The sequence below is a fragment of the Pongo pygmaeus genome, chromosome 3 (genome assembly GCF_028885625.2).
Source record: "Pongo pygmaeus isolate AG05252 chromosome 3, NHGRI_mPonPyg2-v2.0_pri, whole genome shotgun sequence".
Lineage (NCBI taxonomy): Eukaryota > Metazoa > Chordata > Mammalia > Primates > Hominidae > Pongo > Pongo pygmaeus.
Window position 1 is genome coordinate 164636403 of NC_072376.2, and position 24779 is coordinate 164661181.

Consider the following 24779-nt stretch of genomic DNA (forward strand, 5'->3'; position numbering starts at 1 on the left):
AGTGGTCAAGCTGGTGGGGAAGATGTATAAGACTAAAACGTAGTTTTGTTACGTCAACCTAGGAAAAATACATGAATTGTAAGAGGCTTTGGGTTAAGAGGTGCTCTGTACGGAATGCTGACTGACTCAGTCATAGTCAAAGTGTGGCATTAAGCACTGCTAATGTTGTGCTCATCTGTGCTGAGTAGCAGAGAGGATGAAGCAGTCCTTGCCTTCAAGATGCTGAACAACATACACTAATAAGTACTTAAAAGACAGTGATATAATTGCCAGAGAGGTAAGAAGATCAAACAGCAGCCCACAGGAGGCAGTGACCAACTCTGCTTCTCCAAGTAGCTGATTTATGGATGATGAAGAGAGAATCACATGCATCTGACTGCCTACGTTGTACTGTAAATGCTAGGATGTTGTTATTGGAAGTGTATAAATAGACATATAAATAGGTATACTCCAGCATCCCAATGTAGTTATGACTGGCCATCCAAAAAGCAAAAATCCAGTTTCCACAGATCCTGCTGCCCCAAAAGATAGGTGTGGCATATACTGATTCCCTGGAAGATGCAGCAACAAAACTTCCCACTTCCTTCCTAACAGACAAGACGACAACAACTGTGACAAAATGCTACCCTCACTGATGCCGCATCACTTTAATGCTGCCATGACAAAGAAAACCACAAAGCCCCAGGCAGCTTTGAAAAGGATGGAAAATCCCTAAGCAGATCTCGACAGTGTCAGGTTCTCTACCAGCCACGTCAGAGGCAGCCTCAAGCCTCAAAGGACTGATACTTTTAGTCAGAGTTTTTAGTATTTCATGTGGAATAAATGTTTTCTTCTGAAATTGGCAAAACAACTGGCTGGCTTTTGAGAACGCAACATCCTGCCAGCCCTGTCATGGCTCGATACAGCTAGACATCCAGAAACCCTATACATTGATTTTCTTTTGTGCTTCAGACACATGGGAAAAACTCATCCATAACATTTGGACAGTCTTTAAGAAGTCTCCACAGCTGCTGTGGTCAGGCGTTCATTTCTACACAGAAGAAATGACTAACACAAGATTATGTTTCATCTTCTGGTTGGATGAGGAGCATTTACCATAAAGGGTAGTGAGCAAAGGTTACTACATCTTATTCTTCTCAGTAGCATCTATAGTACAACCCAAGAAACACGCCCACCCCACTCAGAGCCCATGGCAGCCTGCGTGTGGTGGGGTCTCTGAAGGGAACTGCCCCATCTGCTGAGCCGGGATGCTCTTGGCATCTGATCAATACCTACCAGCAAAGTGAAGCTGTGTTCCAGCAGCATCCCATACTGTTGGACAAGCTTCTCTCGGGTCACACTGGGGAGCTCCGGAAGTGTCTCCCGAATCTGGTCAATATTGATCACTTGCTGTGGGTCTGCACCTGCGGGCAGAGATGTGGCGTCGTAGAGCACCAGGGGAGGCAGGTTGGGTTCTGGCATGAACCTGGGCAGACAGAGGAGACGGGACCTGAATCTGGAGTACTTGGATTAATGAGAAAACAAAACCTCCCCCAGTAATATGAATGTTTCTGTGTTTAGAGGCCATGTTACTTGCAAATATTTTCAAATGTCCTATTATGTCAATTCTGTTTCCCAGGGAAGCCATTGCATAAGTGTCAAAACCTCCAAACCCACCCCTCTCCATGCTTATAAATAAGATGAGTGAAAGAAGCACAACACAGGCTTGAAGTCACACTGGGATTTGTAACTGTGGATCATTCATTCCACAGTTCATCAGGAATTGTGTCCACAGTTGTGTGTTGCTTCATGATGGGGATATGTTCGTAGAGATGTGTCGTTAGGTGATTTCATCATGGGACCATCACAGAGTGCACTCACATGAACCTGGATGGTACAGCCTACTACACATAGGCCATGTGGAGTAGCCTACTGCTCCAAGGCTGCTGAGTGTCCCAAATCCTGCAGGCAACTGTAACACAGTGGCATTGCTGTATCTAAGCATGTCTGAACAAGAAAGGGATGGTAAAAATGCCATATGATAATCTAATGAGACTCATGTAGCATACGTGATCCACTGTTGACAGAAACATCCATATGCATGCAGGACTATGTCTCATAAAGACACAGGCTGGAAAAAACAGGACCAAATGGGAACAATTTGCTTATCAGAAGGAAAGATGACTTTCCCCCCATTTCAACATTTCTACTATTTTTAGCAGCATTTACATAAACAAAAAATGAAAGGAAAAAAATTTACCCTTGAGAAACAGAAGAAATGAATAGATTTTGCCTAAATAAAATGTGACAGCTGGAGGAGAGGGAGGGAGGGATGAAGAGGTGGAGCACAGGGCATGCAGTGGAACTTCTCAGTGTGACACGATGGTGGATGCATGTCATTGTGCATATGTCAAAACCCACACAATGTACCACACAAACAAGGAACCCTAGTGTAAACCATGGACTCTACCCAATAAGGAAGTATGATTGGTTTCATCATTGTAACAAATGAACATCTTGCATTACTGTGGCACATTAACAGGAGACTCTGTGGGGACAGTGGGGAGGGGGAGTACGTGAGAATTCTGGACGTTACATTCAATTTTATTGTAAAGCTAAAACTGCTCTAAAAAATGAAGGGAATTAATTTTTTTAAGTGTCGAAGCTGCACCATTGCACGTAATCTTATGAAACAAGATGTCCCTCCCTCTGTTCTCGTCCAGCACTAATGGTTTCTCTCTGCCCATTTTTGTCAAAGGGCTTATGTAGAAAAAGCAGGGTATTCAGAAGAAGTGGTGGTTCGGAGGGAATGGATTCGAAGCACATGCTACCCATCGGCTCACTGCCAGATCTCTTCTGTGAGTTAGTCTGGCTTCTGAGAGCAAGAGGAAACCCAGGGGAAGCTTCCTGCAGCTCACTATCATTTGAGGCATCACGCTGAAGCCACGGGCGGATGGAAAGCCGGACTCCACATTCAGGGGAAGGCGCACCAACAGGGCAGGGAGCAACGCTCAGGAATAAAGTGGGCCCCTGGGAGAACAGACTCACCCGGGAAGTTCACGGTTAATTAAAATAATTTTGACTCTAGCAGACACACAATGGGAGTTCTTGGGATGAGGTTCACGCTAAGCGTTTATGAGTTTCTTCTTTCCCACATAAACATGCAAATTTTGATCCTCATTGATAATAGCTACATTGCATCTTTCTGCCCTTCACAGAGGAAAGGTGGCTGATCTCACAACTTTGTTACTTAAAACTTCAACCTGCTAAACTCAATGAGAAAAAAATAAAAGTTTCAAGTTATCTTATGCCTGTTCTTAGTATTTGCTTTATTTGTGGGTCTCATATTAAGTAGTTCAACTTAATTTATCATGAAATAGCATCATGTGAGGTTCAAGGGAACTACCATCAACATACACTATCAACATCTCTTTTCTCATTTCTTCTCAAGGAGCTTCATTCAGCGTATTACTGAATCGGTTATCGAACATTAGAATAAGAACAGCCTAGGCCCCAACTTCTACAGCCATCCTCCTAGCTCAACTATGACAACTTTGACACAGAAGTGGATGAACAAGTTCTTCCAAAAGCTGAATCAGTCAAACAAGGCACTCTGAGGCTACCAAATCAAGAAACTAGTACTTCTCTCGGTATGCATATCAAAGAGGAAGTCTAGATGTCCCATCATGTTACAACAATGACAAAAAGTGGTTTCTAAAAATTGTTCAGGATCATTATGTTGAACTTTAAATGAACTTGAAATACGCCCCAGACCCCGATATATAGCGGTATTTTGCTATAAGGAGTAACCACCTGTAGTCCTGTTTTCCTTCTTTGTCTCTCATTGACATGGTGCACCTGCAATAGTTAAATAAGAAAACATTAAACATTGCAAGCAGCACTGGCCAGCCTATACGCGGGGAAGGGCTCCCCTACCAATAAGGGACACAGGCAAAATCAAACTCTGTGGCCTTCCATGGGGAAACCATAAATGAATACATTCAAAAAATAATGATAAAGAAAGCGAAATGTACAGAATGATCGTTTTTTTTCAAAAAGAAATGACTTCAATATATCCAGCTTTCAGCCAGCTCAAACTCGGCTTTTGAGCTTTTTTCAGTATTCTGCTTTAAGTATACAGTGCTCAAAATTCTGAGTGAGAAAATTAAGGCCCAAGTTATCTAAACAAAAATAAGGCATCTCTACAACCAGGTCTTCACTCTGTTCTGCCTCTAGCTTCAGCTGGGAAAGGTCTGATAGATTATTAAGGAAGTAAAAATTCTTGCCACAAGGCAGGTAAGCTGGAAGCAGAGAAGGAAAGAGCCTTGGGCACAGTCTGGGTCACTTCAAGTCTCCTAGCAGCCCTAGGGTGTATTATATCCCTATAGGGTACAGTACTTTTCTTTTCTTTTTTTTTTTTTTTTTGAGACGGAGTCTTGCTCTGTTGCCCAGCCTAGAGTACAGTGGCGACATCTCAGCTCACTGCAAGCTCCGCCTCCTGGGTTCACGACATTCTCCTGCCTCAGCCTCCCGAGTAGCTGGGACTACAGGCACCTGCCACCATGCCTGGCTAATTTTTTGTATTTTTTTAGGAGAGACGGGGTTTCACCATGTTAGCCAGGATGGTCTCGATCTCCTGACCTCGTGATCTGCCCGCCTCGGCCTCCCAAAGTGCTGGGATTACAGGCGTGAAGGGTACAGTACTTTTCTAATTGTACTAATGAGGAAACCTAAGAGTGGAGATGCTAAGTGCCTCCTTCAAGGTCACATGTCTGGTCAGCGGCTGAGCCCAGCCCTCTCGCACCCCACCTGGCTGTGGTCAGGATGCTCAGCAATGCGAACTCACCCCAGCTTCTGATGAAATGAGCGCGTTTCATTCAGAATTTCACCTCCATTCTCAAGTTCATTGATTTGCCTCTGAATTTCATAGTCTAGGAAAAACACACTAATTTAGCATCATATTTTGATTATACCTTTCATCCAGTCAAGCAATAATTAGAAACAACCCTTCTCAATCTTTAAGTAAAAAAAAAAAAATCAAGAAGATTGTTTATAATAATCCTTCCCTTATACACTATATTTCCTTCTCACTGCCATCGTAGAATATTGGTGTTGGAAAGGGCCTTAGGAAGGCAGGCTCACTCCGTGTTGAGACAATTCAGGTTCAGAGAGATTAAGCAACCCCATGCAGATGACATGACTTGGCAGAAGTGGGGCTGGGCCCAATATCTCGGTCTGAGATTGCTGCCTACCCAGGGTTCTTACCCTGGGAGCCTGGGATGGGCTTCAAAGGCTCTGGTATCCCCAAAATTATATACAAAGTGTGAGTTATGTGCATATGTGCAGGTTTTGGAGAGAGGATCCAGAGTTTGCATTATCTTTTCAGAGGGACCCACGGCCCCGAATGATTAAGATCCATGGATCCACACCTCACCATCAAATGAGGGAGGCTGTGGGAATCAAAACACAACCAGAATTGCTAAGCTGCTGCTGCTTTTTTTTTTGAGAGATGGGGTCTCACTATGTTTTCCAGGCTAGTCTCAATCTCCTGGTCTCAAACAATCCTCTTGCCTTGGCCTCCCAAAGTGCTGGGATTACAGGCATGAGCCACTGAGCCCGGCCTGCTAAGCTGCTTTATGAAGGTATCTTGAGCCTCCACCTTAACTCTCCCTCCCACCATGTACTACCTTCCCTTGACCAAACCTAAACCCTTTTATCTGAGCTGCTAAGAGGCAGCAACAGCAAAACGTGTTAGTTTTTGCTCCCCATCTCTCCCCAACTCCAGTGATCTCTTTGGTTGACACGAGATGATGGCTAAATCGCCTGACATAGGGAGAAAAATGTGGTGGAAAAAATCACAGGCTTGGAGAATTGAACCCACAGTAGTAAAGCTTTGGCTCTTCCACTCTGAGTCAGACCACAGGGAGAGTTCTCCCTCAGACTGATCCTCCAAAGAGTTCTTCATAGGACAGGAGGTTAGGGGTCTCCTTCAGAACTCGTGGATGACTCTATCTAAAATCAGGCTGCTTTTTTAAGGTTACCATCCCCACCTCTTAAAATAATGGGTCCCAGCCCACTACTACCTACAGGGGGAGGTGGAACTTCCTCCATTTGTTCCAGGCTTCCTCCTCACCAACTTGGCTTATAAGGGTTTTCCCTGACTCAAACCTTTCACGGCTTTGGGAACATGGGTTATGTCCCTTTCCAGAGGCAGAACAGTTCACCATCTTTAGTCTCCCTTCATATGGGAGCCTACCCCTTCCCTCTCTGCTCCCATAAGCTAACCCTTTGACCACTTTAATGCCTTTTTCCTGAAGACTGTCTTCATTGAGGCTGGTTGATTCACTTCAGGTTCAGGACAATAAGGTCTAATACAAGACTAGAATCATGTTTTCTGTACTGTTTCTAATACTTTTCCTGACAAGACCAGGGCTCTATTAAACATTTTGGCTACAGCAAAACTTTGGCAACAGATTCAGTTGTCTTGGTCTTTGTGCACTCTTGAAGGGGTGCACTTCAAACTCTATCCCTCCCTCTTCCTCTCTAGATAGCTTTGGTCTTAAAAAATCTTTTTAGTCCTCTGAGGTCCTCCCCTTGAATTCACAGTTACCTATATCTACGGAACTGCCCAGATATTTATCTTGCTAAACTATTTTAGTTATTATACATTTATCATCAATGAAATACCCATAGTGTGTGCTCCAGAAAGACTACTACTTCACTGCATGGGCACATAATCTAGCAGTTAAAAAGAATATAAAAAGCAGGAAAACATAATGACCATTTAGGTCAAGCCATGGTCAATCTAAAATCAATAACCATGACCTAGTAAATCTCAAGCTGGTCAGAAAGAAGGTAGTAAATGGTAAAACATAGCCACAGTCTTTTGTGGATCCTCTGATAAAGAGGTGGAGTCTAATTTCCCCTCAAGTCTACTTTGAATTCAATGTAATTTTCTTTTTTTGTCTTAGAGACAGAGTCTTGCTCTGTCATCCAGGCTAGAGGGCAGTGGCATGATCACAGCTCACTACGACCTCAAACTCCTGGACTCAAGTGATCCTCCCACCTCAGCCTCCTGAGTAGCTGGGACTACAGGTGCACACCACCATACCTGGCTAAATTTTTAATTTTTTATAGAGATGGGGTCTTGCTATGTTGCCCAGGTGGTCTTGAACTCCTGGCCTCAAGCAATCCACCCACCTTGGCTTCCCAAAGTGCTGGGATTATAGGCATGAGCCACTGTGCCTGGCCTCAATCTAGTTTGAATAGAACACATTGGAAGTGACACTGTGTGAGGTCTACAGCTTAGGACTCACTTCTGCCTTCATCCTCCCGAAATGCTCCCACTGCCTCATAAGAAAGCCAAGGCTAGGCAAGTGCATGAAGAAAGATCACATGGATGGAGAAGCCCAGCAGACATCAGCATCAAGGCCCCAAGGTGTGAGAGAGACTACCACGGACCCTCTGCTTCAGCTGGCCTGCCGGTTTCCCATAGCCACATGAGTAAGCCAACGCAGGACAAGCAGAATGGACAAGTGAAAACGAAAGTAGTTCTTGTGTAAGCCACTAAGTTTCTGGGTTGTTTGATACCCAGCAAGAGACAAACAATAGGAAGAAGGACACTAGAAGCGGCAGCTGGCATTCACCTATGGCTTTGGCCAGGAACCTGATGCTGTTGAGATTCTTCACTTCCGTTCGAACGCCCAAAGGCTCCCCAGGGTGATGCACAGATATATTGGCATCCACTCTCAACTGGCCCTCTGGAAGGAGAGAAAAAAACAACTCCTTAGAAATTCTTTGAGGTGACATGGTCTTTTAAAAGCAGGGAGTGTCAAAGGAAGCAGCATCTAACTCTACCTGCTGTTTAGTTACAGCAGCCTAACTTCAGAGAAGGCACGGTTGGTTCTGAAGTACATGGCTGCTACTTTTGGCCACTCAAGAGGGGTTACAGTCCTGAGGCATCTATGGTGTGTGCCTGTACATGTGAGCATACACAGATGTGTGTGCTTATGCACATACGGAAGAGAAGTTTTAGATTCGCCAGCTGGAGAGATCTAATTTTTTTGTGCTAAATAAGAAAAACAAAACCATTAAAATGGAGATTGACTCTGCAGTTTTATACGGAAGTTTTTTTTCAAAGTGTCAGAGCTGAGTTGGAGGAAAGGCCTCATATATCTGATAACCCTACACTGCTCTCCATTGGAATGTGGATTTCTAACAGTGATTCCAGGAGATTTAGAGGAGAGTCCTTGAGAATTTGCAGCTCAAGGGCAAGAACTGAAACCTGGGCTTTCCCCCCTCCTCCTTCCTCCAGGTACTGTACTAATCTCTTTCTTCCACAAACATGACTGCGAATCCTTCCTGACTGCTGTAACGATTTGCTACAGCAGACAGACAGCGCTGTCACGAAGTCGGGAGTCTGTGGTGGGACTCAGAGAGGTGCTGACCCCATGCTGGGTGGACCTTCTTTGACCCTGGAGGCCCCTCAGATTAGGAGCAACCAGCCCTAAAGAAGCAGGCAATGTGTGGGGAGGACTAAAAGGCTCTTGAGGAAGAGAGAGAGAGAAAAATCCCAAGACAAATAGATGTAGGTAAGAAAGAATCACATGTGGCACCCTACAAAGTAAAGCTCAGATTCTCTGTTCCTCGTTTCATTTACAACATTTAAAAGAGAACAGAGTGAGAAGACAAAATGTTGGATTTTATTTTCCTAGTTACATTTTTAAATTAAAAGTAATCTGTCAAACCTGAGTGTCTTGATGGGCTGAATAAATTCATTTCCCAAGATTCCAAAGCAAAAGCATATTAAAATAATAAAGTAGTCAAAATGAATTCCATGTCAAGAAAAGGAGACCCTTGGAACTGGTTCTCTGTCATTCTCCCAGTGCTGGGCTGTGGGGCCTATACCAAGCTGGAGGTTGCCGGTGGCCTGTGGCTGACACCTCACCACTCACCCTCAGAGAAAGGGAAGGGCTCGCCCAATTGCCACCCATGCTGACAGAGAAAAGATGTCTCTTAGCTCAGACATTACTCTCTCCAGCACTGACTTCTCAACATTTTTACAAGAATTTTCTAACCCCTGATTTTTAATCCCTTTTTTGACAAGTTGTGTGTATCTGCATCTCAGGAAGTCCCAGCTATTCCTGACATCATGAGACTCTCGGTCTAGGAACCCTGAGGTCATCTTCTACTTTTCTGTTTTCTTTGCCCCTTATATGCAAACTGGCAACTAGCCCCTACCAGTTTGGAAGCTGCCAAATATCCCTCATGTCTGTCACGGCCTTTCCATTTCCGTGGCTACCACCCTTGCCCAAGGTCCCTCATCCGAGGTCTCCGAACTTTAGGCTTAGGTGATAAGATCACATCCTGACTCAACACAGTTCCCTCCTTGTCCAGGGACTGGCAATGTGGCTGTGACTTTCATCCTGCTACAGTCTGGGTTCATCATTCCTGCTGTTTACTCAACAGCACAGACAGCTCCTACCGGATCATCTGGGCTCCTCTGCTTGGTGTTCCACAGCTCTCATCTGGATTCGGTTGACACAACCTGTATGTTCCCACGGCTCATTCCGGGAGAAAGCTCCCCTCCAATCAGGCAGCCTTCTGCATACACAACCCTGTCTGCTCCACCAGCACGCTCTCTTTATCAGAGCTACTGTCCCTCTCCTCATCCCTCAAGGCCTCACTTGAGTGTTACCGCCTCCTCCTGGAAGCCCTCCTCAGCAAGCTGGCCTGCACTGGTGGGTCCCCTAAACTATCGGAGTACTTATAATCTATACCACAGAATTCAGTACATGACCATAGTCTACTGTGCACTGGCCTCCATCTTTAAGACCAGAATGGAAGGCCCCTGAGGACTGAGCCGGATTTTAACCCCTACTTGCCTTCTCAAGGGCATCACTTTCAGTTATCCCTTCTCTCCCATACCAGTCATTACTCTTTCTCAGCATTCCATCTGACGTATACATATGCAATAGTATTTCTTATTAAATGAACAAACAAGAACACCAAAACCTATTCCCTTGAACCCAATTCTTACTCTATCAGTCACTCTGCTATCATTTCTCTGGTTTCCTTTTCAGCAAAGCCTCTTAAACAAGTTTTGTTTGTTTGTTGCATACACTGTCTCTGCTATTTCACTTCCCATTTATTCCTTAACCCACGTCAGCCTGGCTTCTCTCCCCATCTCTCTAAAAATGCCCTTGTCAGAGTCACCAACAGTCTCCTGGCTGCCACATCCAGTGGACACAGGACACGCTTGTCTTCACCTACTGGACACCTCAGCAGCATTTGACACACCAACCAATCCTTCCTTCGTGAATTATCTTCCTAGCTCAGCTTCTGCCACCTTTTGCTCCCAGTTTTCCTCCTCTGGATGCTTTGTTTCCATTTCATTTGCTGATGCCTTCCTTCCCATCCAAACCCAAGCCCTCTTCCTTATCTAGACTCTCTGGGTGGACGGATACAGTTTTGAATGCCACCTCATGCTGAGGATGCCTACATTTCTCTCTCCAGCCCAGACCTCTCTGAGCTCCACACTTACAGCTCTGGTATCTATTTGACACCTCCACTTGGAGGTTTCACAAGCATCTCAATTTCCAAAAGGAAATCCTGATTTGCCCCTGCACAAAGATATTCTTGATCTCATCTTCCAATTTCAGTAAACAGCACCATCTAGCTCCTCCAACTTCCCTAAAGGCATTTGTGCTTCCTCCCTGTCTCTTATCTTCCACACCAGCCTATTTCTAAAAACCATCTTGTATGTCTCTCCTGTCTCTCCATCTTCATCTTCACTGCCACCAGTGCTGTCCAAAACAGCATCATCTTCCATCTGAACTATTGCAAAAGCTTCTTAACTGGTCTCCTGGCTTCTACTCTTACCCATCTGAAATCCACTTCCCATAGAGCAGCCACAGCGGTTTTCTAAAACATTTATCAGACTATGTCTTTCCCTTGCTTAAAAGCCTTTCAGTGATTACCACTGCACCTGGGTTGAGAGCTAAACTTCTTGCCATTATCTCCGATCTACCCCTTGCCTGCCTTTACAGTGTCACCTGATGCCACTGCTCCTTCTGCTTCTGGCACAGTGGCCTTGTGTTACCTCGCTTACCTCGGGGCCCATTCCTAGCTCTTTCTCACCTCAGGGCCTTGGCCTTAGCTGTTTTCTGGAATGCTTGTCTCCTGGCTCTATGCTGCCTGGGCCTTGAATCATTCTTCAGGTTTTAAATAAATGTCACCTCCCCTGAGGGCCTTTAAAAAACAACATTGTCGCCTTCCAATGTTACTCTGTAGCATGGCACCCCATTTATTTCCTTGAAGCATTTGTTGCTGTAATTATTTTGTTTTATTTGTTAATGTATTTGTCACCCTCCTGAACATAAGGTCCATGTGGCAGGAACAATGTCTTTTGTGGAACCTAGAGTTGGGTCTGGCACTTGGTGACTGTTCAATAAATGAAATCTTATTGAGCAATGAATGCCAGAATGCTGGCATTTTCCTGAGCAATGAGTAAGCAGACTGGTTTCTGTCTCACAGTAGGTTCCCGGTAAGTTCTACAGTTCCGTCTGAATGGGACTAATCTGCAGTTAGAAACCTCTGAAAGGCCCATTAAGCTCAAAGGAAAACTTCCAAAGTGTGCTGAGCTCCATCGAACCAAATTGCAATACTTGGGAGACAACTTTTTTTGAACTCAGGGAACCATGAATTGGACCTCGCCTGCTTTTAAAAATGAAAGCATCTTTCACAATTTAGAATTCTAATTTGGAAGAGGAATAAAAGCATGAGTTTCGGTCTCTCCCAGAGAAGACTACACTCCATAAATACCTGAGAGGAATCATTTAGTATCCTGCAGTGTTGAAAGAGAGTTCGCCAGCCTGGATTCAAATGCAGTATCAAACATTAACAAAAGACGTGCTATCTAGTGAAGACAAAATACCTTTTAAACAAATTAAGTTAAATTGCCTCAAGTGCACAAAAGCTTTACTAGTTAGGTTTACTTCAATGCATTCTGCACCACTGAGGGACAGCCTTCATTCACACATCATGAGAATGGCATCAGGCTCAATTTCTATCTTCTAGAAGTAGAGATTTATAACAGCAAAACTAAAAAAAACTATACCACTAAGCATAGTGATAAAGTGCAGTTTCATATTTTTCTCTAAAACACATTCACACAACAGAAATATAACATCAAGATAGAAAACTGTTTCTGCAAACAGCAGGAGCCCAAAGATGCACTGGGTAAGGTCTGTTAAGCTATCTCGTTCTGATCACTGAAAATAACAAGGTTTGACCAAAAAAAAAAGTGACCAAATTTTACTGAACGTATTTTACAAAGCTCATTCATCTAGATGAGTGGCAATTCCCTGAAAGTATTACTACTTATTACTGTTAATAAGAGCACCGAACATGTACCCAGCACAGGCTGTTTTCGAGGCCCTGTCCTAAGTTTTCTAGACATTAGTACATTCATTAGTACATTTCTTGACATTAGCACATTCATTGTAACACAGCTTTAGTCACAAGTCCCCAGCCCGGTGGCCATGGACAGATACTGGTCTGTGGCCTGTTAGGAACCAGGCGGCACAGCAGGAGGTGAGTGGTGGCCAAGAGAGACAAGCTTCATCTGTATTTACAGCTGCTCCTTATCCCTCGCATTACAATCGGAGCTCCGCCTCCTGTCAGATCAGCCATGGCAATAGATTCTCATAGGAGCACGAACCCTATTGTGAACTGTGCATGAGAGGGATCTAGGCTTTGTGCTCCTTATAAGAATCTAACGTCTAATAATCCATCACTGTCTCCCATCACCCCCAGATGGGACCATCTAGTTGCAGGAAAACCAGCTGAGGGCTCCCACTGATTCTACATTACAGTGAGTTGTATTATTTCATCATATATTACAATGTAATAATGGAAATAAAGTAGATGATCAATGTAATGCACTTGAATCATCCTGAAACCACCCTGCCTTCGGCCCCCCAAGTCCACGGAAAAATTGTCTTCCACAAAACTGGTCCCTGGAGCTAAAACGGTTGGGGACTGCTGGTTTTGGTGACAAAGCCACTGAGCTATTCCCGAGGCCTTTCAAACTTAACCTGCCCAAACTGGAATTCTATGTTTTCTCCCACGAAGTCATCCCTCTCAGCCAGCTGCTGCAACTCCATCAGCTCTACCAGATGGCCCTGATGACTTCCTTTCCTCTTTGGTTTCTTCTTTTCCCCTTCGGTACAAAATTATTTGGGGGCATGTTTTTTAAGTGTGGAAAGTGAGGCTCAGATAAATCAAAGCCTGGGAACCTACAGCTAGAAGTTGCAGGACAGGATTCCAAGCCAGATCCGGGACCTGGCAGCCCTTGGCAACCCCCACCTTGCTATCCTGCCTCTCTTAAGTCAGCACCTGTGACGGTCATGACACTGCCATGGCTGCCACTAGCAAAGTGGTACAATGCTGTGCTTACAGAAAGGGCTCTTGGACCCAGACACACCTGGGCTCAAGTCCCAGCTCTGTCACTTCTTGTGAGCCTTAGGCAAATAACTCCCACCTCTCTAAGCCTCAGTTTCCTCACCTGCAACAGGCAAACACTACCACCTACTTCTCAGCAATGTCATAAAATTTAAATGAGATGTCAAATTAATTTAAAAATGCCTAGTGAACTGAGAAGCATATATTAAATGTTCCAACTGGTAGATATTATTATCGTTGAAACACTTAGCATGTCTACTTCTGCACACATTCAACTTACCAAACTATTAATACTTTGGGCATCTCCTCAACAGGGGCAAAAGGCTGTCTACTGAGAAGGAAATGACTTGGAACCTGGGCTGAGCTGGTCTGTGCTCAACAGCAAAACTATCAGGAACTCACTGAACCACAGCCCAGAAGCAATTAGGCTTCATTCCACAGCACCCTGGGTGTCCACTAGTCTTCAGTGTCACCTCTTCAGGGTGGCCCTCAGTTCCTAAGCTGCAGGCTCCAAGGCCAACACAGTGGACCTAAAGGGGTTGGGGGAGGGACAGAAGGGTGAGCAAAGGACAGGGGGCTGATAAAATGCTCACAGCACCAAAGGAGCTGACTCCCTGCAGACTCCGGGCAGACCTCAGCTCCCACAGAACTTTAGAACAACCAAAGCCACTCGGCTGCGGTGCTAAAAGCTGTTGGATTTGTATTTAAAAGAAACAAAAAGTGTCACAACAAATGAGATTTAATGAACACTCTCAGCTGTCACTGACTGATGAGTTCTTGCCACTGTGGTTTATCTCTTGGCAAGGACCCAGATGGGACTATTTCTCAGCTAACAGGTGGTCTATTTATGATCCCATAGGGTTGGTAGGAATCACAGTTATTTTGAAGAAGAATGGGATAATAAAAACTTTCTTAAAGCAATCAACACTTGGAGCATAAATGGATAACCATCCAACTTGCCCACATTTCATTTATGTTCTGTGGATTAAAAAAAAAAGTGGCATGAGCGATAAATCTAAAATTGAGAACTCTCTTACTCTAAAAGAGAGCGTTGTCTCTGTAAAGAAACTTGTAGGCAGCTAACCTTTATGCCACTCAAACTCATGTGGCTGTGTTTTTCCAGTCTTTAAAGAAAATAGCAAATAAGCAAGTTCTGTCCTCAGATTCAACATGTACCAGGGCTCTGATGTTATAATTTGTTGCTTATTACACATCCTATGTGACAAATGTGGCATTACAAATCCAGAAGTCCCCCTGTAACATGCAAATACATTATGTGACATGCTAAGCTTGGTAAATAGTATTATCAACCAGCACGGAGACGAACATCATCATCAACGGGATTTCCTGGGCACCTGCTGTGACCATTATACCGTGCTATGGAAAAATGCAATTGTAGATTCAGAAACTATATTTTGTCTCCTCTCCATCAGGGTGTGCTCTGAGGGTGGCAGAAGTTTTCAAAAAGTCCCTAGGAACAGAGTGCAGGAGAAAATGATAGCAGAGGCTACCCTTTACGGACTCACGGGAGAGCAAAGCAGTACCAGACCAGGGAAAAGGACACCTAGAGCCATGAGGAAATTGGGTGTGACCAAAACCTATGATATTTATATGTAATTTACAAATGCTTATAATGTGTGGTCTGGTCCCAAGGGTGCAGGTGTTTCTTTTATTTGTTTTAGTTTCCCACTGTATTTCCACTGAACTTAATTAAGATTTTATTTCAGGGTAAAGTTTTCATAATCTTGGCTTATAGTCAATATAATTTGGCTTCCGCTGTATATGGATGAAAAATCTACAAAAGGAAAGAAACAGACTCAAAGGAAAAGAGGCAACTAATTATGAAGTGCTATCTATACGGAACTCACTAAGAACTGTTCTTGATAAACACAGTGTCTTCTTCCTGAGAAAGACTGAATTGTTCAAAGCCATTATTTCATTAAGAGTTTGGTGTCTCTGCAATGTTGTTGGTCGTATATTTATATTTGGTTGGGGGCTCATCAAAGAATCCAAGGAAAATTCTAAACAAACAAACAAACAAAACCAGGGTTGCAAAAGGCTGGGGAAAAAATGGCTGCAAACAACCTCAATATAACTGACAGAAAATAAAACTAAAGTCAGAGAGGTTCTAGAAGGCAGGAAGGGAGAGGGAAAGAAGAATGCTGCTTCTGTGGCTTCTACCTGCCATGTTTGCCTGGCTGGTCCCCAGGGCTTGAAGGATCAGCTGCAGCTCCCTGACAGCTGTTGCCGCCTCTTCTCCACAGGACATGTCGGGCTCCAGGACCACCTCCAGAAGGCCCACTCCTACCAAAGAGGGGCAGAGTCAGCCTCACTGCAGCTCTCCAATTTCACCAACAGAAAAATTAGGCCTAAGTTTCAGGAAAACCCTGTCTTACTGAAGGACTCTCAGAGTGGTTCTAGCCTCTCAATCATTTCTCTTCCCTCCCACCTTTTTTTTTTTTTTTTTTTTTTTTAAAGAGGCATCATCTTGCTCTGCTGCCCAGGCTGGAGTGCAGTGGCATGATCATAGCTCACTGCAGCCCTGAACTTTTGGGCTCAAGTGATCCTCCCACCTCAGCCTCTTGAATAGCTGGGGCTACAGGTGTATGGCACCACACCTGGCTGTTAATCTTCTGGCAAGTAGGTCTCGCTATGTTGCCCAGCCTGATCTCAAACTCTGTGTACAGTGATCTTCCCACCACAGCCTCCTGAGTCGCATTACAGCTGTAGGCCCCTAGACTCCACGTTTTGATTTTTAAATGTTTCACTTCTTTTAATGACTGCTTAAAATATCCAGCTGCTGGGTCGGTGACTAGGTGGATAAGTTTGTCTAACTTCAGGGTGAGTTATTAGCAAGCCTAATAATTACAGTTCAAGCCATGTTCGCTAGTCAGCTATGCCAATCCCAATGCCGATATTTTGGTCTCCATCTGTCAGGCTCCTGTGACTGCTTTCTCAATTTGTTTAAGAAAACTCTAGTGGTGAAAAGAAGGGACTGCAATCCAAGAACTGAAGTAGGAAGAAGTAATGAAAACACTTCAAGCCTACCTGCCCTGTTCAAATCAATGAGCGTCTGAGACCTCAGGTCATCGTGGAGGCTTTTGCCACTGTCTTGCTCCAACTGGATCTGCTTGATCCTTACCATCTTGGGGATCACCTGACTCTGCTTCTTCCCTGCACAGACGCCATATATCAAGCTCCCATTCACAGCAATTGGGAGCCTCTGCTGGGTAATTTGGTAGCCTGCCTGCACACAAACATAGGGTAAACATAGTCACTGGTCCACACATAAAAGCTGGGATCCAGTTTACTATCCCTTTTACAATGTCACACAATGACAGGCCTACTTAAAGCAAAAACAGTAACAAGAAAAAAAGGAAAAGGAGAAAAAAATTAGTTGCTGCATTGCAGCCATCATTGAGCCTGGTCTCTTCTGCCCCTGCCATCACCCCTTCACCCTCCCCAAATCCTCCACCCCCGATAACGATGCAATAAACAACACGAATTCATCCCATCGCCCTCACTAAAGTGCTGTATTGGGGAATAACAATAATATCATTGTCAGGGACCCCTAAGAAAAGAATTTATTGTTTCCATCCAGCTCATTAGCCTAAACTCTGCATCTCATTACCAGGCTCCTGGCAGACCCTCATTCGGAATGCTGGCTAAGCGTTTTGCCATCTACTCTCCACACGGCCAACAGCAGTTGCTAGTGTGTGTTTAAGCTTGTTTTGTTTCTGCTTTTTAAAGGAATCAATCATGGCAGCTGCCCTCCCTGACCCAACTTCCCTAGCTCCTCCAGTCACACAGTGCTGTGACACTCCCCCTCCGTTAATGGAAGGCACATGGTACTAAAGCACTGATGGATCCTGCAAGGATCCCTCACCTGCTTCTAAGTGGAAAGGAAGAATTACTTTTAAACGCACAGAGGCACCGATACGCACTAAAGAGATAGCAGGTCAATGGGGAGAATTGGAGAAGAACAGAGAATAAAAGCAAAGGCATCTGTGGCACTTGCTAGGTCCCAGGCGCTGCTCTCACTGTGTTCCACTCAGTTAATTCCACAACAACCCTCGGAAGGAGGAACAAGGCGCGGAGGGATTAGGACCTTGCTGACAGCCACATACAGAGCTAGTGAGCATCAATGTCAACGTCTGAATTCAGATGGTCAGGCTCCAAAATCCGTGTCTTTCACCACCTGGCAGGCCAGCAGTTTAAGAACTTTAACTGCATCAGAAATACTACCGTGCTTGTCAAGAGACAGACTGCTTGGCCCGACCTCAAAGGTTTCCGATTCAGTAGGTCGAGGGTGGGGCCTGAAGATTTATATTTCTTACTAGTTCCCGGGAGATGATGATGTCAGTGCCCTGGGGACCACACTTTGAGAATCCCGCAAAAGGCTAACCTGTCTTCTATGCTGAGACGGGAAGTCTCAATTTGTAAAACTAAGCTCTGGGTAGGGTTGTTGGATAAAATATAGGACACCCAGTTAAATCTGAACTTCAGAAAAAACAACAAATGCTTTATTATATGAGTATGTCCCATGAAACTCTGGATTATTTGAACTATCTGGGCCAGAAAGACCAGAAAGCCACAGATGACCAAAACATCTCATTTTAGTCATATTATTACTAAATCTCCCACCTCAACCAAACTGTCACTCTTAAAAGACAAAGAAAGGCGGTTTAATTCTTTCCGTGCTACCAAACAGTAGACTTGCTGAGAGGCTAGAGGCCAGAGGGGAAAAGCAGCAGCTACTGGAGAACGCAGGTCTTATTTGTATTTTTTATTTAATTCTACTTGTGTCGTCACCCACTAAAAAACAGCTCGCCCCAATCTTCAGTTCAAGGAGAATGAGGTGAAGCAACATCATCACTGTTGTTTTTCTAAATCAGACCAAAAGAAACATTATTTTGGGAAACCCATTCAACATTTCAGTTTTGTTCCAGTTCAACAGTATGAAAAATTGGCTCTCACTCACATGGTGTGGCTTAAAGAAAAAAACTTTTTAATTTTCAGAAAAAAGCGGGTCAATATGGAGTTTACTGCTCAGCCAATTACTGTTCTTGGTCCAGATTTCTGGTTCATGTTTCCGCTTACTATTGTCCACTTACTTGCTCCTTATGAGATGACAGAAATGTCTCCAAAGGAGACAGCCCTATTATTAGGAACTTCAACTTAAAAGCGAGACGCTCTGCTGACAGAACTACAGTATGCATTTACTGTTGCATCAGCCAGAACCTTAGCTTTTGTACTAACAGGCAATTAGCACCAAATACCATGGCCAGGCTGAGCCTGCGAACACTGGCTTCTACTCCCTGTGCAATTATGAGCGAGCCACCAGAAGCATGAGGTAAGCAAGAAGTCAGCAATCAGGACAATTGCATCCAATCTAGTAAACATCACGGGCACCTGCCTGCATCAGCGCTGGGCAGAACTTCCTGCTGGGATGGACACAGTGCTGGCTGAAAACATGAGAGGCACAGCCCCTTTCCCTCGCTCCGACCCCCCACAGCAGGGCTGGCCCAGCTCTGAGAACTTGCAGTGGGGTGGATCACAAAGTGTACTTACAGGGAGGTCTGCATAGAAGTAGTGCTTCCTGTCAAACAAGGACTTCTTGTTTATGTGGCAGTTCAGAGCCAGGCCTGTCATCACCGCCGCTTCTACACACCTCCTGTTGAGAACCTATGGGAACACAACGCACAGCTCCTCTCAGAACCGCAGGCTGAACAAATGCTTCTCCCACACACTGACATCCTCGCTGAATATGGAACTTGGCCCTTCAACAGGCATTATCTCTGGTTCTCTGGGTGGGCAGCTCCAGTTCACAAGCCGACTCTGTTTGCCTGGGAATCAGGGAAAGGATATAAAGAAGAAAATGCATGCAGCAGTGGGTCCCACCAGGCACTTAATGAACTGCCACATCGGGAACCCTTTCCCCCAATGCCCGGCATCAAAGCTAACAGGAAGAGTCGCAGAAAAGCTTAGCGGAGTGGTTACTACGTAGAATAAATCTAATCTCACTCCCTCTACAAACAGAATAAGGGGCCGGTCAGAATACGCAAGAGGCGCTGATTCCTGAGAGGAGTCCTGATGAAGGGTGGCTTCACTTTGACAGAAAAAGAATGAACTTCTGAAAATGACAGGGCCATAGCCATTTTCTCAAGGGCTAGGAAATGTGGCACAGCTGTTGCCTGGCTTTCTGTCCATGCCAGGCCAACTCCCTAAAAGTGGAACGCCGACGGAGGGCCTGTCCCACACACCGGACGACTCCGTGCTGCTGGTCTCTCTGGGGGCACCTGGTCTCTCTGGGGGCACCTGGTGCTCCAGTTCCCTCTGGGTGCCACCCTGTCCCACTTACAGGAGTGAATGACCAAGAAATGGCTGGCACACTTCCCAGCACCAAAGAATGTGAACAGCTTTTAAGAACACTGGGGGTCTGGAACTAGACAGACAACGAGGTAATGTAGCCAAGGAGAAGGAGCATTAAGTTCTCGAGTCAGGTTCAAATCCCACTTCTGCTGTGACTAGGAGTCTCAGTTTCCTTGTGTCTAAAAGTGGGATTTAAGATCTACTTTGCAGAACAGATAAAGTGATAGCTGGAACACCTCCCCCTAAGGTAGAGATTCAATAAATAGTTCATTTCCCTACTCTACTTTGGGACAATTTGGGAGGATGTCATGTTTGCAGATGAAATATATTTCTATTTTTGTTAGGATATTTATGATGTTCTTTAGCATATTTAATATACTATTATTGATATAGATAGGGCTTTCTAGTTGAGAATTTCCACATCCACCATTTTATTTCAGCCTCACAGCAACCCTGTAAAATCAGGAATCTGTATTATTCCAATATTTCAGATTAAAAAAACAAAACTAAGACCCAAAGAGTCTAAAACATTGGCCCAAATTCACAGAACTGGCAAGTGGTAAAGCTGCCTGTAAAGCCCACACATGCCCTGGCCAAGAGGCGGCAAACAGAACTTCTGTGGTTCAGGGACTGGCTCTTTAGGCTGGGATGACGAGTGTAGACCAAACACAGATTTTAAAAACAAATTTGTATGACAAAATGGAAGGGGCATTTCTATTTACTGCAATATACGGTCCCCAGAGAAAACCCAAACAAGGGCCAGGCGTGGTGGCTCATGCCTGTAATCCCAGCACTTTGGGAGGCCAAGGCGGGTGGATCACGAGGTCAGGAGATCGAGACCATCCTGGCTAACACAGTGAAACCCCGTCTCTACTAAAAATACAAAAAATTAGCTGGGTGTGGTGGCGGGCGCCTGTAGTCCCAGTTACTTGGGAGGCTGAGGCAGGAGAATCACTTGAACCCGGGAGGTGGAGGCTGCAGTGAGCCAAGATCTCACCACTGCACTCCAGCCTGGGCGACAGAGCGAGACTCCATCTCAAAAAAAAAAAGAAAAAAAGAAAACCTAAGCAAATCTCCCGCCTAGTGACAACATCTCACCCTTATTTTTCAGGACTCAGGTTATAAGATGGAGCCATTTCACAGTTTCTATTTGGAGTTCTTCATTCTGTGCCTAATAATGTCAGCTCTGCAGCAATAAAGGTTTTCAAGAAAAGATATGTGGGGAACAGGAGGCTCTAATTATTGATGTTTTCACTTGCCTAATGTTTGGCATTTTACTGAGCGGTTGTTACCGAGATACTAATATAGCTGGTGGAGAATCCCGCCAAATCCAAGCCTGATGATTCAGGTTCAGGCACACAGGACATGAAGCTGCAGTCCCGACCCTGGGCTTTGTTCTTCCTGGGGTCAGAATGCAGCCAGCCAGGGCTGGCTCGTAAACTGCCTGACTCCTGGTCTGTACCAGTTCTGCCTCATCATTCCCTCTGCTTTCCTAACCACTGCTTTCCCTCTCATTTCAAGGCTCTTTGCCCCTGGGACCAAGCTGCTTCCTCCTTCTAGGCATGAAGAGAGCCCAGGTTATTTTGTTTGTTTATTTTCAAGCATGCACCATAGCCTCCCTGTGGGAGAAGAGTTGAGGACCATCACAGACTCTCACTGTCCGTGTGCACACAAGTGCACGGACACTTCATAAACCACCACTTTCCAGAGAAGAAGGCAGTAAAACACACAAACATTACAATGATACTGAGAATATGCTTTAATCTTTTTTTGATGGTTTAGAAGCCATGAAGTACTTCAAGGTCAGCATCAATCATCACACGTTACAGCTGCACAGAGGGCCTAGTAAACAGAGAGTGCCAGTTAGAAGAATGCCAAGAAAAAAAGGAATTTCCTAGGATCTTAGTCAAGCTGCTTGTGACAGATGGAGGTCCAGGTCAGCATGTTCTGCGGATAGGATACAGAATGGGAAAATTCAACTTGGGCTGTCTTCACTCTGAAAAAAAAAAAAATTCTTAAATGTCTATAAAGCACTAAACTTTAGGGGTACAGAGATAAATAGGACTCTGTCTCTGCCCTCAATGAATCCGCAGTGGTGACATGAACCTGCCAGCATCTGCAAACCCTTTTCAAGTTTGTCTTTCATACTAGGGTGATCCTGCCAAAATTGTGAATCTGTGGCATTCTGTTACCTGAAGTCCCTCAATGGCCCCTGATGTTCCCACGACAAAGGCCAAGCTCTTACATGGTCAAACTCCTGCCTACGTCTTCAATTTCATCTACTACCACGTCCCCCCACAACACCTCTGCTGTAGTTCCTCTGTGCAAACCGTGCTGATCTGATTCTCCCCATTCTTATTCCCTTCAAAATCCTAGTGAGATGTCACCACCTCTGTGAAGCCTTCCTTGTTGTCCTTTCTATGTACCTCTTCTGACCTTCTACACACTCCCATTGGGGCTTCCATCACAGTGGATTGAATTTGTTCACATGTATTTCCACACAATTGCACATTTCATGAGGACGGGAATTGTCTGTTCACCCTTGTATCCCTGGAGCCTAATACAGAACCTGAAAAATTGTGGTGCTTGATTAATGTGTGTTGAACTCAAAGGAGGAGGGAGGGGATGATATCAATGGACGATTTCAGAGAGGCAGTGATGCCCCAGTCTCCTCTAAGGTGTTACCTGCCACATGCTGGCCTGCAAACTTGTTTCTGGAAGTGCCCTGAAGTGACAACTGATTGTGTGTGATACGATCAAGATGTAATTTAAAAACTAAAAAGACTAACTTGGCTTGAAGAAAGTATGTTCCAGAATTTCTTTGTAATTAAATGACTACAAAGGATCTCAGGGTTAGCCATAGCAGCTCTCGTTTGGAAAGAAGGCAGCAATCTTTGGTACTCACGCAGCACACCTTTCTCAGCTGAGCCTTCAGAGGATTCTTTTTGGCTTCAGGAAGGGTCAGCAGCGAGTATTTATTGTGCACTGACACTGTGTCAGGAGGTGTGCTGCACATCACACACACATGCCATTGAATCCTCTCATTCCTAGGGTAGATACTATTATGATCCTCATCCTACAATGAAGGGAAGCATAGAGATGACACAGTTTGGCCAGGGTGACACATGGAAGTGGCAGAGCCAGGAAGTCAGACCCCAGAATCCAGGCTCTCAACCACTATATTCAATCTGAAATCTTACAAGAAAAAAGCATGTTAGCTTTAGCTATCAAGACTACTAACACCAGGCCATAACTCCAGAGCAGCACCTCAACCCAAATCCTACTGTACATCATTTAAGGCAGATGCTATTTCTAATATGTTTCTTCTTGCCAGTTTCTCTCTCTTTAGATTTGTTTCCAGATGTTGAACTCTCAGAAGGCAAGAATTGTGTTCTTTTAACTACATGAAAGAATTGAGTGTTCTTTCAGTGCGGTCTCTGGCATGTGGAGTGCTTGGTGATGGGTTAGCCTACATGTTTTCTCAAAGAGCACAGGATGTTCTATTGCTAGACTTCAGAAACCCTTAGACACAGGTACCCATACAATGATTTATCAAATAAGAGGCTAATTCTTCTATTTAATCAGAAGACGAGAAAGCTGTGATGGGTAGAGGTAGGAGATGAGATAAATACACAGTGGGTGGCCAACAAATTTTATGACTAGTAGAGAGAGATAAGGCACATAATGGCCAGGAAAAAGATCTTGGGGTGGTGGGTGGCGGGAGTAGCAAATGATTTTTAATAAAGAATTGCTTGTTTGGCTTATTGTAAGACCTGAGTAGTGCTGCAATCATAACTTGTTTGAAACCTAAGATACATCCAGCTCATAAGGCAGCATAAATAACTCAGAGTTTGCATGAGACCTGTAAGGGGACACGGCGACCCCAATTTGAGAAACAGGCTTCTAGTATTAACATTTATTTAGCTAAACCAGACAAACATTCCATGATCCCTGAGACCATCATTTAACAACAACTCCCAACACTTTCAAACAAATCACCAAGTTCTACACATTCTACTTTCTTAACATTTCTTGATTTTTCCCCTCCTCCTCTTGCCTTCAGTTTTAATTCAGGTCTTTGTTTAAACACCACCCACTCCCACCAGGACTTCTGCCACTCACCACCTGGCCAGGAGGTTTCTCTGCCTCCATTTTCAGCCCTCTAGTCTCTCTTCCACACCTCTCCTAGGGTGACCTTTTTGAAGGATAAATCCGTTCATGTAATTCGTCTGCTTAAAATCCTTTTCACTGCTTCCCAGTCCTAACGGGATAAAGTCCAATTGCCTGGCAGAGGCTTCAATGCTCTTGGCGGTCTACCCCGACCACCTCTCTAGCTTCCTCTTCCTCCAGTCCCCCTGGCCACCATGCTCCTACAGCCAAACGTTGACACATGCTTTCATACAAACTGCTGCTTCCGCTGGGAATGCCCTTCATCCTCATCTGCTTGAGCAAGATCTTAGCATCTGGCAAGACTTTCGGATGTCACCTCTTTTGTGACATCTTTCCCACCACTACTACAGTCTAGGTCTTTCTTCCATTTAGCTCCCCTGGCACTTGGGGAACACACTGTCTCCCCAAACAGACTGAGTTCCCTGAGGGCAATCAGGTCATTTTGTCTTATTCTTCTTTGCCCCATCACCTAAATATAATACCATGCTGATTAAATGAGATAATGAATAATTTAACATTTCCTTTATCAACATCCAAAAGACTATAAGCTGTGACATAAAAGCAAATTGTTCTACAAAATGTATGAATCGGGAAAAGGAAACCACTCTTTTAACACAGAGACTTTATTACACACGAGAGAAGAGCTGAAACATCAAAGAGGGCACATTTGGGCAAGTTAAGAGATTCTCAACAGCAGGAGGCCACTCCTATCACAGGGTATTAGGGCCATCAGAGGATGCTGGAAACACACTAGAAGCTGGAGCCATGGGTAAGACCCATCCTCTATCAGAGAT

At 44.6% G+C, this 24779-nt stretch overlaps 1 protein-coding gene across 4 annotated transcripts in view; it reads right to left on the reverse strand.

Annotated features, from left to right (window-relative positions):
• GATB (glutamyl-tRNA amidotransferase subunit B) overlaps window positions 1-24779 on the reverse strand; it is a 94459-nt gene that overhangs the window by 29148 nt on the left and 40532 nt on the right. For 2 of the 4 annotated variants that reach the window (XM_054484896.2, XM_063664195.1), the window contains exons 3-9: window positions 19015-19128; window positions 16492-16690; window positions 15625-15747; window positions 7626-7739; window positions 4826-4910; window positions 3793-3837; window positions 1276-1465 (exon numbers count right to left, since the gene is read on the reverse strand). In XM_054484896.2, coding sequence (XP_054340871.1) covers window positions 1276-1465; window positions 3793-3837; window positions 4826-4910; window positions 7626-7739; window positions 15625-15747; window positions 16492-16690; window positions 19015-19128 — 870 coding nt within the window. The remainder of the gene's footprint in view (window positions 1-1275; window positions 1466-3792; window positions 3838-4825; window positions 4911-7625; window positions 7740-15624; window positions 15748-16491; window positions 16691-19014; window positions 19129-24779) is intronic. The other 2 variants (XM_063664196.1, XM_063664194.1) reach the window with 1 other exon arrangement.